Here is a 23,372-nt window from a genome sequence, read left to right as displayed (position 1 = left end):
TATGTTGGAACACAGACTATGATAAACCGCAGCACATGTAAAGTCGCAAAAAGCTGGATATGGACATATGGAAAAACTATTCTTAACTGGAAGTTAATGATAAAGATCCATAACATCAATATGTTATTCATTTTAAAAAAAAATAATATAACAAAAAAAAATAAACATTTTCCCACCTTCTTGCATTGAATTATCTAAACAATATTATGCCATTTTGGTAACTGCTTTGAGACAGTGAAAGCCAATCATCTGCAGTTAAACAACTGTGTAGACATGATTAGTCCGTCTGTCCATCCATCCATTGATCCTCTCTGAACAAGCCACAGAAGGTGACCAAATTCAGCATATAGAGCTTTGTACCAGAAGGCGATTAGTACTGGGACATTAATAATATGTTTCATGGGCTCTGAAGATTCTGGGGCAGGGTCTCTGCACTGGGCTTGCCTCCAAAAGATGTGTGATTCAATCTGATTATTATCTGATCAGGTTAGGTTCTCCCAGTAGAATACAAAAAAGTGCTATTCAATGGACAATGATGTTTAAAATCCAACAGTTGATCATAGTGCTGCAAATTTGTCAGTTAGTCAAAAAATTGCAATAATGCGTTAAGTTAGTTTCATAGATAGATTGTCCCATAGAAATATGGCAACATAATTTTGTGTGTCTCTATGTGCAGTCAAGTGAAGCTGTTCTTCTCTATGCTAATTAAAAGAAAAGTTAAATGTTACAAGGCAGCCTCAGGTACTTCCCTAAGGCAAAGCCAAAAATTAGAAAACTATACTGTCCTGGCCCTGAATAAGAAATCAAGAACTACAGTACTGATCTGTAAAACAATCAAGGAACACTGGTTTAACATGTGTAATGTTATAACTATTAAAAGATGTAGCAGCTTTAATGAACTGTTGTTCCAGAAAAGTCAGGAGAGTTATGTGGCCAAAGTGTTTTTTCTTCACACAATTAACTTCCCATCTGGAAAAAAAAGAATCTGGGAATTAGAAAAAAGGATGATGCTCAAATTTCCTCTGCAGCCCAGCAATTTCCCCCGTTGCACCAATGAGGAAGGTTAGGGACATCACTTAGGAGATTCCACTTAAGCACAGAGGCAGATGGTTCAACTTTCTCTTTGGTCCCCATATGGCAACATGCCACGCAACTGTTAGTAATCCATACTAGCTAAAGTTCCTGCATTAGCACTGAAACAGTAAAAGGCCTTATTCTAATTTAAAAGTAAAGATGTGTGTATTAGTGTGGTGGGGAAAAGCTATTTCCTAAAGATTTTATGATACAATTTATGCTAGAAAATTTTAAAAAACAAACTGGGGAAAATGCATATGCATTTTATGTTTTTGCATTTGTTCCAGATTCTACTGTATTGCATATGACAATGCATAAAATACTTAATTTAGTATTTATTGAATTACTGAACCCTTTTAAAGAATTGTTTTTGTTTAATCAATTTCAGAAAAAATTAAAACATATTGTTGGCACAATCTTTATAAAGCTGTTGATTGCTGTATTAAATGGTCGCATTGACCAGAGGTCAAGAGCCTAGAATCTACACCAGATGGCTGTTTTCACTCTGATTTGTGAACACAAGAGAGGAGTTATTTCATTTAAAACATGGCTTTTAGTCAAAGGAAAACAAATGTGACAATAAACAATTATATTGGAACAAACATCAAAACTGAAGATTTTTGCATTAGAGATAATTGTGATTAAATCTGCCCAAAAAAGCATTAATTGTCAGAAACTCCTGCAATAGTATTTTTATGCAGATTAAATTGACTTAAATGTGGTAAGATGGCAATTAAGTAGTTATGACTGAACAAGAAACATTCCATAGTAATCAATAAAGAACTTAATGATTAATTGATGTTTTTTAGTAAAATCTCTTTCATTAAACTCTTTTTTAAATATTGGCAGACTTTCAGAAGTGTCATCATTAAGGTAATGGCCTACATTTTCTAGGAAACACACAGCTGTGAATGCCAGGAATCCACACAACTAAAATGTTGCGGGGGTTTTAAAATAATGAAATATAATTTTAAGACATATCACTGACTCACATGAAATGTAATGTTACCTCTGCTCCTTATATAAATACTTAATAAAGTGCTCACAAGAAGTAAACTAAAACTAAATTAATTACAGTTCATACAGAGAAACTGGAAAAAGTCACAAATGTCTCTCTCTCTCTTTTTTTTTTTACTAGAGTCAAACTATTTCTATAAATCCTAAAAATTACATTAACCAATAAGGCTGTGTAGCAGCTGAGGAAAAATATGAGACAGTAAATGATAAATGCATAAAGAAATAAAAGGTGTCAAGTCGAAAAATTAATCTGAACTATAAATGGACTTCAAGGGTAATTATAACAACCAGTAGATATTTAAAATTCAGGTTTTGCTGAAAATTACAGGAAGTATGTTTCATAGTGGCTGTACTTACGGCTACTGCCAAGCTCATCAAAAAGGTACTGCACCTTCTCCCACTGAGTGGAATTTTGTCCAGGTGGGGCCTCAAGTGGAACAAATGCTCTGAAAGAATAATAATAAAAAAAGACAGCTCCTCTTTGAATATTGTTATGCTTTTCATAATCTGAAAATTCAAAGCAAGCCTATCCACCGACAGCTGAAACCCATTAAGGGAGCTACAAGAAAACAAAGCTTTCACCCAGAAAATATGCTGTGGATTTTGGAGCATGTAGATAATTGATAAGTAATTTCAATCTGTTTTTCAGTTTTTAGTGCCCATTGAAGTACTTGTATGCAGAATTCGAAACCAGGGGATGGGTGTGCAGATTAGGTCTGTTAGACAGGACAATGGTTTATTTTATTTCTGTGTTTAGTACTTATTACTTACGACCTTTCAATTTCTTACAAATAAATTAATGTATGGACTTTTGTGTTTGGATTTTTATTTTATTTTTTACAATGGTGTAAACTTCATGCTCCACTAAAAAAAGTACGGTGTGTTCCACACTTATTTTACCCGGTGTAAAATGTTTGAGCAGAAAAACATCTGACCATCCCAGACCATTTTTTTTGTTGTTGTTGCAAACTTCTATAAAGTAGACTTACATTTTTAACACCAACATCTCTAGACTTGTATCAAAACAAACCTTGTGTCCAGCTGTCCAACCTTGTAACTTCAACTAAATACCGACTGACTGGACAATGATCTCTTGGTATTTCTGCACAGCAATAAGAATTCAGAGCAATAAACCAACCACTGACAGGATAAAGCGGCAACAGTTAGAGTTTATTTAGTAAAAGAGCATTTATACTACTTCGGTCTACATTGTATCTTCTAAACTTCTATGTGTGAGACAGTATAGCCATGTGCTCTTTATTTCTCAAAGCAAATAAGCTTTCCTTCAAAGTCCCATTTTATGGTTCAGAGAGCACATTCAATCGCACAGGTTGGACTCTAGCTATGTTGCTGTCACAGCTCCCAAAGAAATCCATTAAGTTTCCCTGATGTTACTGAAAGCAACCTGTGTAAAATCTGAAGATAAATAGAACATGACTGAATATGTGCGCCAGTACATAGTGCATTTCTTAATTCAATATAGATCAACACAGGGGAAGGTCTGATACTCCCTCTGAAGGTGATTTGGGTATGAGGATTCACATAACTTAGTTTAGACTCCTATCTACAAAATATGTCTTTTTGTAAACAGAGGTGTTTTTTCCCCTCCTGATGTTTTATCGTGGGCAGACAAATATTGCTTTAGTTGTTTGAAAGGGTTTTCTTCTCATGATCAACACAATAATGTATTTACACCCCCTTTACCTGTTGTGTAGTGAAGCAGAAGAAGCAATTCATGTCTAAAACTCACCCAATTAAAAGGAGCGCCACGCAGACGAGGACAAATCCAACCGTGTACTTCAGAGCATTTTTCACTTGCTGTAATGTAAGAAATAATTAAATTGGTCAATCATGGTCATAAAGTGAAATATTATTATTCACTGTGAATATGATAAGAAGCTCAGACTGCATTTAGATAAGGACTATAGCCAGTGCGCGCAAGACAAAGTGGGCGTAGATCCAGTGTGACTGCGGAGACAGCATTTCACATCCTGCGCCATTCAAGGTGCTTTTAAAGTTCCTACACAAAAGACCTTCTTATCTTTGTGAGAAAGTGCCTCGCTCAGCTCAAAACTGACACATGGCAAGGAGAGCAGTACATTGCTGTGGCTGATAGATCATACTCACTAATTACTGATTTGTACCATCACTCACTCGAAAAACTTCCAAAGAGACGAGTTTATAACAAATGCCATCTGCAAAATTAAAATAAAAGGACCTAAAACAGATGACTGAATAACGTGGCACAAGGTTGAACAACATGCTTTCATCACAGTGAATTTTAGGCAAACTACTACCTGGTTTTGATCCTTCTGCCTTAAATTTTGCTCCACATGATGGGCAAATTGTTTTCAACTGAGGTATTGAAAACAATGTAGACTGCTGTCATGAAATATTTACTAAATGTCTTAATGTTCTTGGGTCTTTTTCACAGTTCAGTCTTCTCGGTCTTTAGACAGCCCTGTGTTGTTTCTTCCTGTAATCATGTTGCAAATTCTTATTTTCTTTTTGCACTCAAGTGCTTAAAAAAACTGCATGACATATTCCATTTCCTGGAATTTATTTACAAGGAGAGACTTGAAAATTGTACAAAAAAAAAAAAAAAATCTCAAATTTAAACTGTATTTAGTGAAGTGAACAAAGTCAGTGTTAGGCACAGGTAGTCCTGATGACTGTAAATCAGAATTATCTGTGGCTATTAATGTATTTCTTAAAATTTAAACAAAAAACTATGCAAGTAAACAGTCATCTAGTTTTATACTGTGCAAAATCTAATAATGTCACATTAAGTACCAAAACCAATTCTTCTTAAGCTTGGAATATTTATTCGCATCTATGCATTACGGATGCACGTTGATTTTTGAGTTACCAAAACAAGCAGAAATTCCAGTATTGTTTATAATAATTTTAGTAAGGAGGCTTAAAAAATAAAAATACTCAACATATTTAGTTGTATCTGAATGGGATTAAAAACTAGAAATTATGGCCAAAGGTGAGTTACTACTATTCATAGAAAACAAACTTATCCTTTATTCCACTGTGTAAAAGATTTAGTGAAGCACCCACCTACTGTAACCCCAGCTTCTCCTCTGTAAGAGAGGGGAGTAGAGGCAGATTATGAGGTAAATGAGTGATATAGATGCTCTCATTAAAAGTAAAATAAACAAAATGAGTAATCATCCTAAATCACAAAGCAGTGGATATCATTACTTCTTTGTTGAGATAAGTGTGATAAATTACTGCTCTCACCAGTCGGGCTTTTGCTGTGTTCTATTTACCTCGGATGTCCGATCTCAGAGCTGGAATTGATATCTCACTTTAAAAAATGTATGATGTAAGAAACTAATTATTAACAAAAACTATATTTTCTATGACTTGATTAGACTCATCTTTGGTTTATTCAGGCTGACAGAAAGCCTGTTTAAAAGAGATAACAGGAAGGTTGAAATTAGTGTGGCACAGTTGATGTGTTTCATCCTGTTGAGTTCTCACCATTTGTTTTAAAACATGCTGAATTTGGAAATTCTGACCTTTGAAAAGATTTTAGCTATGCGAGGTATGCTAATGATGAATATAAGATTAAAGAAACAGTTTAAAATATGGAGTCTACTCTCTGAAATACTTGGTGTGGATTTGATCTGGCTTATATAGTAGTCTATACAAAGTTTGCATAGTATTATTGCAAGAATGCCTCACTTCATCATAGTCTAAGCAACTTACTGAGGTAGAAAAAAAATACAAAATTTGTTGCCCTCTAAACTTAGGGTGAACTTTTTAAGAGACAAAGGGGTTAGAAATTGCAAACAAGCAGACTGAGGATTGAAGATTATGTCTGCAGGTTGCCAGAAATTTGGGAATGTTAACAATTAACATACTGATCAGATCTGGTAGAATGACAAAAAAAAATGTATTCCTCAAAACTACCTATGAGTGAGCTGCAGTGCTGCATGCAGGGAAACAAAGGCGTATTCTTACCGAACATTTGTTTACATTGTTGTCATCCTTTTCTTCATAGTAGAAGTAAACAAAAGGGATCCAGAGGAAGACACAGAATAGTATTATGGAGTAGAGAGCTACAGGGATACAAAGAAAGGGCAAAAATTAGTCACAATATATTTTGCTAATAAAATTTACTAAAAGTAAATGCCAGTTTCCTTTTCCAGTGGTAAATTATGCCATTAAAACAGCCACATACCCATTTAACATACCCTCTGCAATGTTTAGATCTATTGAAAAACATTTGGCAAATTGCAAAGCTATTTGACAGTCAGATAATTTAAATATACTACAACTTAAAGCAGGAAGTATCAAGATTTTCTAGCACAAGGTCTCGTCATTCCTCTATAGGGTGTTTGCAATTACATTACATAGGTACACTCCTGTCATTGTGGGAAAAAAAAAATTAGCTTAACAATGGAGGAAAACTGGATAAAGTATTAAAAACAGTAAGAATTTTTTTTTTAATTAACATTTATTTGATGGCTTTGACAAAAACCAGATGCTATGTATCAAGAGTAGTCTGAAATATGATTGCTTAGGTTGCTGGAAATAATATATATTAATTAGGAGCTGACTTACCATTGCAAACTATTAATCGCAAAAACCCTACAAACAAAAGATTTGTGAGAGAAAACCTGGCTTCACCCATTTATTCAAAATAATGAGAAACAAATTGAGAATCGTACTGAAATAAATTGCCAGCCTAATACAAATTCCCTTCTCTATTATTCAGATTATTCTGTTGGTAAGATAAGTATGTCTGCATCTGTTAACAATTTGAAAAAAACAAAACAAAAAAAAACACTATGGTTTGGACCAGAAGACTGTCTAGTCCTAAACAGCTTGTTGTGAAGGACCTAGCCTGCAATCGCAGGGATTAATACTGCTTAATCCTATTTGACAAAGCACATAGTATCCATCTCCATGTCAAAGATGACCATCACTATAGCAAAAGAAAAAGTTCTCTGCAGCAGAGGAAAAAAAACAGCTTACCTCCACTGAAATTTGTGACCTATTATATTAAGTGGATGCAATACACCAGGAGAAAACATTCATAGAAGGATGCCATTTTAAGATGGGGGCGTTTTTGTCTTGCCTCAAACTGATGTCAAGGAAGACAGTCCAGACAATCCAAAAATAACTCTCTGAAAAGCATGTCACAAAGACGTAATCAGCCATTTGGCATGGTTTGCTCAGCACCCTGCGGTGATAATGTGAATCATTAGCACGAGAAGCAACAAAAACAAATGCAAATGAATGCAAACAGGTTACAGCACTGCTTTCTCTTTCCTTCAAACTTAAACAGCTTGTATTAGGAGAAGTTTTACAGATATTAATACAGTCTCAGCTTTACCATTTGGTCACAAATCTCAAATATGATCAAAACAATGCAACTGTTTATTTTGTAAGAAATGAACAGTTTCAGTTCTGAATATGAGCCCAATACATGAAAAATAAGAACACTGAGAAAAAGAAACGAGTAAAATCATTTTAATGACTGCTTAATATTTTTGAACAGTAGCATACTTCAACAAAGCGGCCACACTAATGACAAAAAAGTGTGCTCCAGGCATGTAGAAACACCTCTCTCTCCAAAATGAACCATTTCCAGAAAAGGTTCTCTCTCTGCTGCAGGAAAATGAATGTTGCCGTTATAGAACGTTTGCCTTTTGCCAGCTGTGATTGTGACAGGGCATTGCTTTCAATATGCACATGCTCATTGCTTCACCAATGTATCCATTAGCACTTATTTTCAGCTAGACAAACTGAGTTGAGGATGATGCCAAAAGCCAATAAAAGCAAACCACGCTCAGTATGCAGCTGCTGATGTATGCCTGGAGGTTAAAGTACTGGGTAAAATTAATCATAACACCATGAATATTAACATACAAAGAGAATAGGTCATATTGAATTATTATGAATCAGTCATTACTCTATATGCAGATCATCTGCCGGAAAAAAATGCATTATCACTATTAAAACGTAACCCATTTATCCCTTTGACAGAATAGGAGTGCTAAATAATTGAATGCCCTTAACCTTTTATTTAGGTTCTGTGTTTGTGTGTTATATACATAGACTGAAATCTACTGAAATAACAAGCAGACGTTATACACTTCTCTGTGTTTAAATATTTATGAAAAATATGCAATAATATTTATTAATTTCCATCGCTGGTTAAAAAATATTTGTATTTTCTTTGTTACAATTTCTTTCAAAATACAAAATGACACGCAAGATGTTTTACATAATAAATGAATAGCCTTTTACATTAAATACTTTTTTTAATTTCACCCTTGCAATTTCTACCTTCTGTCTTTTCTAACCAAGCAGGATGTTTTGCTGCTACTGCTTTGACATGTAAAGAATTTAAAAATCATTTTATATAACCTACTCTTAGTCAACCTCAAGGAGATTTGATATTACTCCACTTAATAATATCTAATAGGTGGAGGTCAGTTAAGCAGCACTGGAGTTTGATCTGTAGTCATAATATGTAGCTTTGAGAAGTCACTGAGCCCAGACAGGTATCAAAACAAACAAACAAAAAAATGGAAGTAGCTTTAAAATAATAATATATAAAAAGCATGTTTATCACAACTTATCTCCCTTATTCAAAACATAATACTTTTCATACAAACCACACACCAGTTTATAAAACAACAAGCAAATGTTTTTTTCTTTGACAGCCGATGATTTAAAGTTGTTGTTCTGCTTCCAATAAATAGCATCCAACCAAACCGGAATGTGAAGAAAACATATATGTTTTTAATATAATCATCATGATTGGATGTTTTTATGACTACCAATCTTAATAGTTTATGAAAATATTACCTTTCAAAGTACCAAATATATATATATATATTTTGCTTAAGGGTAGGAAATGGAAGTAAAAACTGCCAAATTTCCCAGAGTATCTATGAAATGGGAGAATAAACTGGTAAAGCAGGTCTTGAGCTGTTTTTAAAAAGTCAGTTAAGCAGCACTTTCTTTAATTAGTTAATTAAAGAAAAGAATTATTTGTGCAATTACAGAAGTTGATTTCATTGTCTGATGACTAGGATCAAGTTGAAAGGAACTTACCTTGAATCTGTTTGTATGACTAGGTTAAACTGACTATTTTGGTAAGAGCCCTAGACATGATATTTGTTGTGAATTGGTGCAATATAAATAAACTGAATTGAACTGCAATAATTCTATCATTAAAAAAATAGCCTTTCATTTCTTTTGTGTGCTTGACTACGTTTTATTTTTTGGTTGTTTTTTTTCACTGAAGGTCTCTATGAATCACCCAAAGCTGCTCTTCAAAGTAAAACAGAAAATTCTCAGTAGTTTTAGGAATTCTTTGAAGACACAAAGCTACCAGCTTTCAGTGAAATCTGTCCACATATGTTGGCAGGCACATTATTATTGACAAAAACAAAGTTATTGTAGTGTGCACAAGGACTGCCTCCTGTCTCGCTACTTTTTTTAAATGGCTTTGAGACAAGGCAAAGAGAAAGCCAATGATTTATTCAGGAGGCCCAGGGTATTTTGCCCTGTTGCTTAAGCGTCTTATGCACCACTGCTTTGAAGTACTGAAAAGTCAGAGGAAACGTAAAAGTGGACAAACCTCAAGCTTGAAAGCTAACCTTTTATGCTGGATCACAAAAGCATGTTGTATAAAAGGATGTGGACATCTCTGTAGCAGACATTCATCCCCAATGTCAGGTTAAATTTAGATACCAGTTCCACTGGCATTTGTTTGATATTCAATTTATTAAATAAAGAAATAGATTTATTATATGAAATTAAGAATTCCTTAGGTTTTTCTCTCAGTTGATCAACATCTTTGATCAATCACATGCTCATAATTTGACCATACATCATGAGATATTCACGATATGTATGCACAATCAACAAATCATCATTGTCCGGCTAACAACATGTTATAATGTTCTCATTGCGTATTATTCACTTTGAAATCAAATAAGTTCTGCTGTCTCCATATCCTTTAACTCCAACCACATCTTCAGAAAGCAAAATGGAAATCTGCTTTCCAACTCAACAGCTATGCATTCACATTTAAGCCCAAAATACCTCAACATATATGTAGTGTAATACCAAGTATCAAAACAATGGTCAGTAAAAAAACTAGCAGGGGACAGACAGTTATTGTCATGAAATTATGAGTGCAACCCATAGTTAGTGTGTGTATGGACGGTAAGCTCTACAAGAGCATTGAATGACACATTAGCCCAAAAAAAATTCACCCAACCGCATTTCATAGAGGATCTGAATAACCGCTTTTGAAAGGGTCATTCGCTACAGCATCATTAGACATTATTAGAAATCAAGTTGTTGATTTTCTTTTTGTTTGCCAGAGGTTTTTAGTTTTGTCAGAAATTGAGCTAATTTTTCATAGATTTTTTTTCCCCTTGTAAATACCCTTTAATGAAATGTGCCTCTGCTGAAAATGTTGAAATAGTTTTGTTTGTTTTTTTTCCTGAGAAAGCTTAAGTTTGAATAATGTCCCCAGCTGTCATCTCAACTGAGAATAACAACCTGAGATGTCCCTGGTCGAAGGGACTGATGGTAAAAATGAAGAATAGAGTGCTGATGAAAACCAAACCAATAGTAAAACATCTTTAGTCCAACCCCTTGTAGCTAATTATGCAACAGTTAATGTTGCTGAAAAAAATCTATCATTTATATAATTTTGTGCATGCACAGAACATTATTAAATTACAAGACATACTTGAAAGACCACTGTCTGAAACAATATGTGAATTCAAAGAGTACGTAAATTATGCCAAAAGCTCTTCAAATCACTGAGCATTCACATGCTTATTAACTGTGATCGTCAGTGAATATAAATCAGTTGACTCTGGAGAGAAGCATGTCTCACCAGAGGACGTATAAAACTATATGTCAACCCTGTAATTACACTGTTTGTGAAATACAAATGGACACAGCTGTGTCCTGGAGGAAAACTTAACCTTAAATGCTTGATTGGAAATAAAGCTGCATAGCTTGACATGGAAGTTGGTCTCCACCTACTGGCAAATATCAAAGTGATGCTTCTAAAATAAAGAAAAAAACAGGGATGTCAAAATGATGTCAGGCTTTGTATAAAATTTAAAAGGTGTGGGGGAAAAAATAGACTTACAGGGTCATAAAGACATTTATTTAATCTTTTCCATTTAGGCAGCACATAAATTCTAACCTTGACATATATTTTCCAAAGTAGAATAAAATCAAAACTTGTAAAAAGATTCAGGCTCTTGATTTAAAGGCAAATGTCTTATGAAATAATAAATCACACAAATAATCATATATGTATGTCTGTCCCTACATGTTACATGCACATTTCTGTTCTCTTGTTTTGGAAGGGGTGGGGTGGTTAATGTTTTTAATTTTAATTTTGTTAACTTTGGTTTTTTTGTTTTAGTATGAAAGGTGCTGACTGATTGTCAGTCAGCATGTTTAAATTTAACATGCTTTTCTCTGCAGGAAGAGCTTGGTTCTGCTAGGATTTTGTCTTTTAACCACTCCATTTCTCCTACAAGGATAAAGGGATGAGCCTTGTTGGGGGGAAGTAAACTTTGGAGTGGGGGCATGCAGTGCTATGTTCCTAATCGGTATGGCATTTTGAGTGCATTTATGACTTTCGATTCAAGTCATCTCACTTTCAATATTTGGCCATATCTTTTAAAATCTGTTCATCTTAAGCTGTATCCCGAGTTTAACCAAAAAAGTCAGTTAAAGTATTTTACTTTCAGCCTTCCATGTTCACTTTAAACAGATGGGAAAAGTCGGCTGGCACCTCAAAGTTGTGTGGATTTAGCAAGCTCACAAATTAATGAGGAAAAAAAACCTCAAATCATATCAGGAGTGAATCTGACAAATTATTTCCCAGGGGCTTTGTTCTAAGCCCAAATAAAAAGCCTAGCAAAAAACACATAACAAATAATGCTGAAGTGCACATCATCACTTAAAAACTGTGCTTTTGCTGTGGAGGCAGTTTAATAGTTTTGCTTCACAGCATAGAGCACAAATGTAACTACAATATTGTCGAAATTTAACATGGAAATATTGCAAAAATTACAGATGTTCAGATAGCTGGAGCAGATTTACTTGTTTGACAAACAAACCAGACCACAAACTATAGCTAGGACAAATGATTAACACTTGTGCAGAAATAATCTAATTTGTAATATACCTTTAACATCAGAAGATATATATAAAATTGAGTGAAATAGCATTCAGATTAAGGCATGACAGAAAACTAATTTCTGAAAAACATAATCCTATACATATTAGTTGAAGACTCAACAAATGTGCCAAAAACTGATTCCTCCCTCCACTCAATAAAGGCAAACAATGAGGAGCTACTCCAACTACACCATGTAAGCAAACTTGATGGATAGATGATTAACATGGATTACAGTAAAACTTACAGCAGATTAAGAGAACTTTACCGACTGTATATAAAGCAACCAGAGGATGTATATAGAATAATCAAGTTAACTCACATTTATTTATACCAGCACATTTTAAAATGGAATGTTTACTGAAATGCTGCATACAACATTAAGAAGCAACAATGGCAAATCAAAGCACATGTAGAAAACAATAACATCTGCAATTAAAGAGACAAAAGGCAATGATAGAAACTTAAACCCAAGACAGAGCCATAATAAACAAAAGCTAGTTTAGTTTTATAACCCATTAAGAGACTTATAGTTATGTGTCTACAGAAAAACATGCAAATCGCAGCATCCATGGAGAAAAAATAGATCTAAACACTGGAACAATATGCCAATGCTTCGGAGAATTAACCTGCATCAAAGAAAAAATCTGTTTTAACTGCTTTTTAGTTTCAACATAAAAGACTAGCGTTCCTTGGGAGTAAGCCTGTAAAAAGCATATAAAAAAATAACATCCTGCATGGTATAAATTTAAAAGGCAATTATGTTTTATGTGAGTTAAAAAAAATGCATTCATCTGTAGATCACTGCTAACTGTAATTTCATTACTAAGTAGCAAAAATTCCAATAAGGAGCATGTAATTTTATGTTTTCTATTGAAGGTCGTAAATAAAGGGAAAATCAACAAGTGGGAATGGTAGGAGTTCTAAAATGACACTTCACCTTCACCTATTACAAAAACCATGGTTGTGACTCTGTCAAAACTACACGATCACAATCAACAAATCTTGATTATCAGTTTGTGATTTCAGGATTTCTTTCGTTGTTCTGACTTTCTGCACAAGAAGACTAAGTTTCTAACCAGTCACAATCAACATCAGAAAAGCCTAAGCATCGTTATACTGTACACTTGATGAAACACATGTTGAAGTTACAGCAATGTGAATATTTCGGTGTCCCAAGACAAGCATAGTAAAGCATGTATACAAAAGGCTGTAAATACATAGATTACAATAATTGGTTATCTATACGAGGCAACAACAAATACACTAAAACGTTTCAGGTTGAATGTAAAAAACTGATTATATTTTATTGAAAATAACCAGCTTTTAAACATTCTACAGAAAACCTTACAAAACAGGTTTGATCAGTCACCCAGCCCTCCCCTAGCCCAGTCTCTCCTGCTGTTATCCCCTCATCTTTGACAACTGGCTGATTTTCTTCTCAAGACTTCACACCGCTCAGCTCTCAGTCATTATCAACCCCTTTCACTTCAGAGGACTCCACCCTCCCGCCTCCATTCCCTACCTTCATCTTATCCCTTTCTACACTTCAGGTGAGGAAGGAGCTATGAAAGATCAAGGTGCAAAAGGCTACAAGTCTGGATGGTGTCAGTTCCAGGCTCCTGATTTGCAGCGATGATCAACTGTGTGGCATCCTGGGTAACATATTCAACCTGAGCTTGAAGAAAAAATTAATATCTGTGCAAAGCCTCCTGGGTGGTACTGGTATCAAAAACCAAACATCCAAAGGACCTCGGAAGCAACAGGCCCATAGAACTAACTTTACATCTGATGAAGACTGTTGAGAGGCTGCTCCTCAGTCATTTACACCTCCTGGTGCCTACTGAAGTTCATCTAATAGCCTGGCATTGGGATGGATGACATTATCATCTACTTCCTGAACTGAGCTCTAGCCCACCTGGAAAGGCCTAAAGAGGTTCATGTTCTTTGATTTCTCCAGCGCTTTCACCATCATCCCACCAGGGCTTCTAAGCGACAAGTTTGAGCTGTCACTAGTGGACCACTCTCTGTCCCATTGGATACTGGACTACCTCACTAGCCAGCCACAGTATGCAAGGACACTGGGCTTTTTTTCTGACAGAATGGTGGTAAGGAAATGTGCTAGCATCATTGCTCTTCGCCCACTACACTGCAGACTTTTCTATTAAGTCTCCATGCTGGCATCTACAAAAGTTATCCTATGACGCTGTATTAGTCGCCCTCTTCACAGGTGAGTACAGAACTTTGTGGACTGGTGCCAGTGGAACCACTTCCTGATCAACATGGCTAAAACCAAGCAGCTGGTGGTGGATTTCTGCAGGTGCAGACCCACCATACTGAGACCAATGAGTGAACATTGAGAAAATTGACTTTTATAAGTACCTAGGTGTTGACCTGAATGATAATCTGGACTGGACTAACAACACTGATGTTCTTTACATGAAGGGTCCGATCAGACTCTTTTGGAGCTGACATCAGCAAAGCTAGTAAGTTGGCGTAGTACCTTATAAAACATTTGAGACGAAGTGTTTAGATGAGTTCATCAGGAAGGACAACTCTGTGCTAGAATCCCCTCTCAACCCAGTGCAGGTGGTGGAAGACAGAAGAACTCTGGCTAAGATAACATCACTGCTGGACAATGTTAACATACATGCTGGTATTTGCAGTTTATCTTATATTAAGACATTTCTGCTCTGTTGTGTGCAATATTTATATCGCAAAGGACTGTTTGCTGAGCAATGCTGAGCAATTTCTTATGAACTTATGTTGGTCATAAATGAAATTACCCAAAATGCTAAACGTCACAGAGTGATTGAAGCAGAGATAAGAAAGAGTGGAAAAGTGGAAAATATGGATACATAGCAACTGACATTTACCAGTATTTTCACCAAAGCAAAATTTTCTAAATCACAGTTGAAGAAAACTAATGATTAATTTCTGACCTCACCTTTAAATGCACTGAGTTTTATCTAAATTATGGCATCAAATTCACACAGGCAGCCATTCTGGGAATAGCTATAAATGGGTATAATCTCCATGTCCACATAAACCCTTCCTAACCCACCAGCGCCTATCCTAGACAGAGAAGCATAACAAAATCACGAATCCTTCTTAAGAAGTTTTCTTTAAAGCTTCTTAAGTTCTAAGGCAGCACTCACTTTGGAGTTCACGTGGATCAAGTGAAAGGTTTTAATTCAATTTTAGCTACAGCAGGTCGCCTGTAAAGTTACTGCTATGGTACTCTTGCATATAGTTTGTTCATGTTTCTGTCAAAACTGAAGACATCACTTAAAAAGGAAAAAAAGTCGGCGTGCCGTGGTGGCGTAGTGGTTAGCGCGACCCATATTTGGAGGCCTTGAGTCCTCGACGCGGCCGTCGCGGGTTCGACTCCCGGACCAGACAATATTTGCCGCATGTCTTCCCCCCTCTCCTTCCCCGTTTCCTGTCAGCCCACTGTCATATAAGGGACACTAGAGCCCACAAAAGACCCCCTGGAGGGGTAAAAAGGAAAAAAAGTCAACTACTACTTTAATTATAAAGATAGTGTTATGGCTCAAATTCTTTCTTATAGCAAGATGAAACATGATACAGATTTTTAGGTTAACTACTGGAATTGCAGTGTTTCAAACAAGCTAGACATATTGTATATGGTTTTTTACTTTCATATAGAAAACTTCAGTCAAGACTGATTTTATAATACACTAATAGATTTGTTTTTGCACTACTTCTGCCATTAAGATCTATATAGAAACCCTGAGTGCAAATGAGTCACCACTGTGTAAAATATAATGCTAGCATGAATCCCATATGTTGTATGCTAACCTCGCAAGAAACAATGATTACATGAGACGGGTTCCAAGTATTATTAAAATTGAACTGGCATGGCCATCAATCCGAAAACAGCACAGAGCTGATATCACAAGACATGGGATACCCCACCTATATGTAAAATAAAATATAATGTCAGCTCTTGTATGGATACATTTCTTTATAGATTCAAAGTAAATATTTATTCATTCTCCAACATGTATTCATTGTGTTTTGTCATTAACATTCAGTAGAACACACTCACTGTAATAACCATACAGCACAGTGGCTTCAATTTGTCCTCTCGTCTCATTGTTTGCAGCCCATTGCTAGAAAACAAGAAAAAAGTTTTTATAAGCTTCATAGAAAAGGAACATGTTACAACAAACAAGATTTAGTTTTAGGATGTCAGAATGTGATTTAGATAAACATAAGATTACACAAGTTACTGACTAAAGCAATGTGAAAGGAGGCCATTTCTGCCACGCTAATAAGTATAGATGGTAAATTAAGTCAAAAACTTTTCATTTAGTTTCTTCAGACAACAGCATATGTCTTCAGAAATTAGGGCTGTGTGAAATACAGCTTCTTCCTCTCAAATCTATGTCAGTATAGTAGTTTTCCACTGTGAATTGTGACACTCTTAACATCTTCAGCAATCAGCTGATTGTTGTTTTTGTTCTTGGGTTCATAAGCACATTTCACACCAAACTATGTTTATCTATGGGACACAGAATTCATATCCACAATGTTTATACTTGTGGATAGTTGTTTCAACAGATGAACCACATTAGTGTAGGTCTGCAATGCTCTTTCTGATATCAGATTTTTTCTTTTCTCGGTATTTGCATGATGCCATACAAAGAGTGTTTGTGTGCTTTTGGGACAACCCCCAGTTAGCTCATATGTTGTGAATTAACCAATCAGAAGGATACAAAACCAACACACAACCTTTCAGGCTTTAGAATAATGTTTAAAAGAAATAGTAATGTTGGTACATGTCCATATCTGAATTTGAGGAAAGTAATACAAATTATCTCATTATTCTGGCATTTACCACACACAATAATCCTAACTGACCTAAAACAGGAAAAATTTAGTCAGACATATTTCTCACTTTAGACAGTGACAAATAAATGTATATATTTTTTATACTTTGTATTTAAGCATTTGGTTTCAACTACAAACAGAGACAGAGCTAAAGAACAAACTGCAGTATGAATATATTAAATGATAAATTAAATTTAAGTAAATTTCTGCTAAGTAAAAATGTGAAAATCTTTAAGATCTTCAAAAGCAATTGAAAAAACAATATTTCCTTTATTCTTTATTATTCCCAGTAATTATTTTGAAGAACATATTGGTGTCTTCATAAGTTAGACAAAAATATGAAAACAGATTTTTTTTTTGTTCAACCATAAACAAAGCAGCAATCAAAGCAGTTTTTTTGCTTGGTTATTTGTTCAATCTATGGCAAAGATCCTCAAATCCAGGCCTCGAGGGCCGGTGTCCTGCAAGTTTTCAAAGTGTCTCTACTTCAACACACCTAAGTTAAATAATCATGTCATTAGGAGAGCTCTGGAGAACTTGACTGCGTACATAGGAGCTAATTCAGCCATTTGATTGAGGTGTGACACATTAAAACTTGCAGGACACAAGCCCTCAAGGGATTTGAAAACCCCTGTTCTACAGAAAGAAAATAATGGATTAAGAAATACATTTAACTTTTACCTTTTCGAGAAAAAGATAACTAAGAACAATTTTTCATTAAGAACATACTAAATGTCAACAATTTGAAACTGATTTTACAGTGGCTCTTAACAGAACAGATACTGACCTTAAAGGTACCATTGGGATACTTCATGTAGGAAACAAGGAATATGTCCACTGGAAGGAGAGCCGAGGTTATCAAAGCTATGGCCAATGCACATATTGCTGTGATTGTTGAAATAACTTCACTATCTTGTCGACTCTGAAATTTGCGAATGTAGATCCAGCAGAAAGCCAGAATTACCTGAAAAAAATTGCAGTGAAGATGATTCAGAAATATTACGGTACATTCAGTGAAATCACAGAAAACAAAATAAACAAATATTGGCACAAAATTTTATCTTTAGCTTCCATCACGTGTACATTCAAAAGAGTTAATACAAATCAAACAGGAAAAAATTATGTTAGATAATAGGATTTATTTACATGACTCAACATAAAAAATGAGAAAATGGGAAAAAACATTGACATGCAGTGAATAAAGAAGAAATATCAAGGAACATGTGGGATGTGTATGATTAAGAATAAACCAAAACAACATTGTGTATTTTTATTTGTAAATTAAAACTAAAATAACTGAAAAGACTCAGATTTCAAGACTGAAGGTCAATTTTTTGAGACAGAGTAAATAACACAGCAAGAGTGGTGATAGTACTGCATCAGCATTTTGAAAAATATACAAATTCCAGATATGATAGTGGACTCAAGCAGCAGATATTTTTATTATTTTATTAGAATCCAGTAAAAAATGTAATGAAACTGGAAGATTCAATGTAATCATATTTTATTCAGAAGACAGGGGTTTGACCTTTTACCCAGACACGCTTTCAGGTTGCAAAAGTGCATGGATACCAGTGTAGAAATTAGAAAGAAATATTATCAAAGTGTTGAAACCAGTGGGGAGCCCATATTTCTACACATACAGAGAAGCCTATCTGAAGCTGTTCAGAGCCAACTGATCAGAAAATATTAAACCAATTTTCCAGGATCAGTAACAAAACTGTGGTTTAAAAGAGAACAAAAGAGTGACTGATTAATACAAAGCAGAAATGCTTTTTTTTTTTTTTAGAAATTACATTTTAAAAAAACTTTTACGTAGGTTTAAGTAAATTAAACAATCCAGTTACACCATTTTAAACTACTAGGGTAACAACAGACACCCCACAATTAAAAAAAAAGAGAAAGAAATTTTGCCAGGCTTTAAATTTAAACCTTCAAAATTGCAAGGTCGTATTCTAGACACAAACTGCTGCAAGTGAGGACGCTGCAAAAAAACAGCTACTTAATATCAAGGTCTGCCATTCACGGGCAAGATCAATCAATTAAAGGCCTGCAGCTTTAAGCCTCTGGCTGCTTGTTTTGCCAGGTAATGACGCAGGCTTTGCATCCAAATAAGAGATGAGAGCGCTCTGAAAAGTGGGCAGAGATACAAAGGTAATTTGTTCACGACAATGCATTCCTTTCTCAGTGGTGTGACTGTGAATGACATCAGACCAAATAACGCCTAAATCTTGACGAAGGTCCTCCACAGGCGCATATTTTGTTATGTGATAAAACAATTAAACATGAATAGTCACAGGTTCGTTCGTGAAACTGCGACGTTTCATCTTGTTGTGTCTTTAACGGTTTTAAAGACAAATACCAAGTCCATCAACGGAACATTTAAAGAGCCTGAAAGTGTGTCATGGCTAAAGCCAATCCAAAGCCAGTAGTGACGTTAATACGCTGAAGCTACATTGCGTAGATAGCACAATATAAAACCGAATTAATCGTCTGGAAAACGCGTCTAATTAAAATATGTAACAATTCCGTCATTTACAACGGGACCAAAAGTGATGTTAATGTGCTTACCAGGAGAACAACTGTGAAAATTGACCATCCGATCACAGACTCTGAGAGTAGGGACTGAGCCGCCATCTTTACTTCCTGTAATAACAAACCCACGTGTTCATGTTACGTCACCTCCTTGCGTGCTGCAGCTTGCGTAAATTCTCCGCACTTAGTATGGAGAGCTGAGACTTGTTTGTACTGAGCCAGGTGTCGAAATAAAAGCAAAGCTGGGGGGGGGAAACCTATTTAGTCAAGAGCGTAAGCGTAAATGTATGAACATTATTATGTTACGGGAAAGATAATAAATCATTATCTTGATTCAACAAGTTGAAAAGTTGTAAGATTACAAGGAAGACTGTAAGCAAATTGTTGTGAAATTACACAAGTCCCCACTTCTTTCAATGGTACAAAATCAGGCAATATGGTATGGTCCTAATTGATAATAAAGGTCACAGGTGAGCCAAAGTTATTTATTTATTTATTTATTGAGATATGGGAATAGCTAATCTCTACAATTTTAAAGACTACACATTAAAGAAACATATGGTATAGTAAATTATTAAAGCTAGGCAAGGACAATAAATATAGGAAATCAAAGCACTTATTTTGGTTGTCACTTTACAACATAAGTTCTTTCTGTCTACATCTTGTGTTTTTAGCATGTAAAATAGAAGGAAATGCATGTTTAAGGTTTGCATTTAAATACAATACTAATCCACAAAGACAGGCAATACTTTCTAAAAGCATTAATGCACCTAGTACATTTTCACATTTTATCTTGTCACAACCACAGACTACAGTGTATTAAAAATGACAAATGTTTCAATATTTCCAACAATTACAACTGAAAAGGGGGATGTGCATTATGTTCTCTTTACTTTCCTTAAAAAAATGAAGTCAAAATGTGTCCATCTGTATGTGATTTAACCTCAGAAAAATACAGCTGTTCTGTGAAGTCTTTGGAGGTTTGTTAGAAAACATTAGTGAACAAAGAACACTATAAAGACCAAGAGACTCACCAGACAAATCAAAGTTAAGCATGAGGAGAAGTTCAAAGCAGTGATTATGGAATAAGACAACAATCCAAGCTTTGAGCATATTCCTAAACACTTTAAAATCAGTTTTTAAAAAACAGAAAGACCATTGTACAGCTGAAAGCCTACCAGGACATGCTCATATACCTAAACTGACAGGTTCAGCAACACCCTTTCAGGGCCTGTCAGCGATTAGAGGGTTGCAGAGATCCCCAGCATATGTGGGAGAATATGTTGACGGGACAAAAAAAAAATCTATGCAATCCATAAATGTGGTTTTCACACAAGAGTGGCATAAAGAAAGCCACTGCTGTAACAGGCAGGAGTTTGTCTGCAATTTCCCATATTTAATATGAGACACAGGAACAGACATCAGAACACAACACAACAGTAAGATTGCTTTGAATTTCAAATCTGAAAACTATAATATTCTGAACATAATTTACATGGAGAAACTTGCAGTGGCAGCATCATGCTGACAAAATGCTTTTCCTTAGAAAGGACAAAGAAACTGGATAGAGTTGATAGAAAAATTGAATTATTTTCTAACCATTATTTTACCAGGAAGTCCCTTGAGACAAAATCTTTTTTTTTTTTTTTTCAAATGAGAACAGGCCAAGATGTACATTGGTGTACAGTATACAAAACAATAAATAAAAGGCACAGGCAAAACATCTTAAAATTCAATCAAGTGCCCCCAAAATAAACTAGCAAAAATAGAATAAAGGACTAAGGCTTCATAAAATAATTTAAAATTAAAACATATTTTGTGCTAATGGCAATATAAAACTCTTCAGTAGCACAAAATACACATCATAGAAAACAGGTGGTCAGACTGAACCAAGCATTCAATAGAGGGAAGTTATTTAAAATATAAAGCTAAATTGAAAACAAATAAGTCAATATAAACTAAAGTAGATCTAATATTAAATGTGTAACTGGAATGTAAAATACTGAGCCTGTAGATTTATTCCGTTTGTATTTGATTTGCGGTTGTAATTATGAGGTACTTCCTGGCATTTATCTGTTCCAGTGCCTGTCTGTCTTGGATGTGCATGATTTTCAGGGAGCTGAAATGTTATTGGATTTCTAGTAAGATTCATTATTTTACTTTACCGGCATTCAAACTGCGTGGTGTTGGCTTTAGTCATTCCGGAGCAACAGTATATTACCCTGTTTATTATTTTTCATTCTGCTGTTCTTTTGAAGTGTTTTATCAGACATCAACATGTGTGAAACATTTTTTGTCAGTTTTATCTGTTTGTATTCTTTATTCTGCCTTAAACATTAACTTAACTTTAACAACTGTTTCACTGTATTGTGGCATAATGCAATTGCATATTTATGTTTTACAGTAAAAATTGATTTTCACCAACTTAGTGGCAAGCAAACTAAAGGTTAATCACTAAAGGCTGAAACATAATGTATAAATTTAAATAAAATATGCAGTATTGGCCAAAAGGTTATTATAACTGTATCTCTTTAGAAATAGCGAGCTTTTGTTGAAAGCACCATTCTTTTCAGCTCTCTTAAAAACCCTCTTTGTATTTAGCACATTGATTTCTGTATCATGTTTTTTTTTATTATTATTTTTATTTATGGTATTCCTTAACTTAAAAAGTCACACATAATGAGAAGATTTTTTTTTCCTGAAATTATTCTTTTATCTATTAGACTTCATTACAAAACTTAACTGAGGTCACTGATTATGTTCAATGCTTAATGTTCAACTTTGTGTTGAATTTTGTTTAACTCATGTCATTCTTTTTCAAATCTGTCTCCCTGCTTTGCAAATCTAGAGCGTGACATTTTTATTCAGTTTTTTGCGAAACACCACATACTCTGATCGACTGCACGGACATCTATTTTAAATTTTACCTTAACCATACCTTGCATATTTATAGTTCAGACTCAAATCTTTTTAGGGACTCACAGTGTTACTTCAGGGATTGTCCTTTATTTAGCTCCGCAGATTGTCCAATTAATTCTGACCAGCCTCCTTTACCCTATGAAAACCATCCCCATAGCATGATGCTACCTAAATCATGTTTGTTGGTTGGGAGTGGTATGCTCAGAGTGATATGCAGTATTAATGTTTTGCTACACATAATCTTTACACATGGCTCTCAAATTAGGTTGAGAGCCATGTGTTTGGTAAGTTTACAGTTTGCAGTTGTACCATACTTTTTGCATTTGTGAATAATGGACTGAACTTAACACATTAAAACATTTGAATTTTTTTCTATAACCCAACTCCACTTGACACTACTTCACATCTTCATCCATGACCTCTCTGCTATTTTCTTTGGTCCTTGTGTTTTCCTTGTTGACCAGTGTTTTCTTATAAATTTGTGGAGTCTTGACAGAATGCTTTTATTTATGCTGAATACAAAAGCAGCCAAGAATTTGCAAATTTTAATTTGGGAAAAAAATGCAAAGTAAATACTGTTTCAATTTAGTATATGATTAATTAATGGCTTTAATAACAAGCCATTATTAAAGCCATTAATAATGGCTTTAAGAACTGATGTAAAATTAAGGTTTGAATGGCATATTGCTATTAGTGTGATTCCTTGATATTTCTGTATTAAACGTTTGTAGAAACTTAGTGAAAAAAATATAAATATTTCATTTTTAATGAAGTATTA

General features: G+C 34.8%; 1 protein-coding gene across 1 annotated transcript in view; it reads right to left on the bottom strand.

The window, feature by feature from the left end:
- The window catches only part of lmbrd1 (LMBR1 domain containing 1), a 54,008-nt gene extending 34,221 nt beyond the window's left edge, over positions 1-19,787 (bottom strand). Inside the window, exons 1-6 of the mRNA XM_023327562.1 lie at positions 19,712-19,787; positions 17,928-18,104; positions 16,356-16,419; positions 6,067-6,164; positions 3,842-3,909; positions 2,449-2,537 (exon numbers count right to left, since the gene is read on the bottom strand). Of these exons, the coding sequence (XP_023183330.1) occupies positions 2,449-2,537; positions 3,842-3,909; positions 6,067-6,164; positions 16,356-16,419; positions 17,928-18,104; positions 19,712-19,777 (562 nt within the window). The 5' untranslated portion in view covers positions 19,778-19,787. The remainder of the gene's footprint in view (positions 1-2,448; positions 2,538-3,841; positions 3,910-6,066; positions 6,165-16,355; positions 16,420-17,927; positions 18,105-19,711) is intronic.
- Positions 19,788-23,372: the final 3,585 nt, after the last annotated feature.

The sequence above is a fragment of the Xiphophorus maculatus genome, chromosome 22 (genome assembly GCF_002775205.1).
Source record: "Xiphophorus maculatus strain JP 163 A chromosome 22, X_maculatus-5.0-male, whole genome shotgun sequence".
NCBI classification, from domain to species: domain Eukaryota; kingdom Metazoa; phylum Chordata; class Actinopteri; order Cyprinodontiformes; family Poeciliidae; genus Xiphophorus; species Xiphophorus maculatus.
Note: the sequence above shows the minus strand (reverse complement) of the source record. Positions and strands in the feature narration are given on the sequence as shown.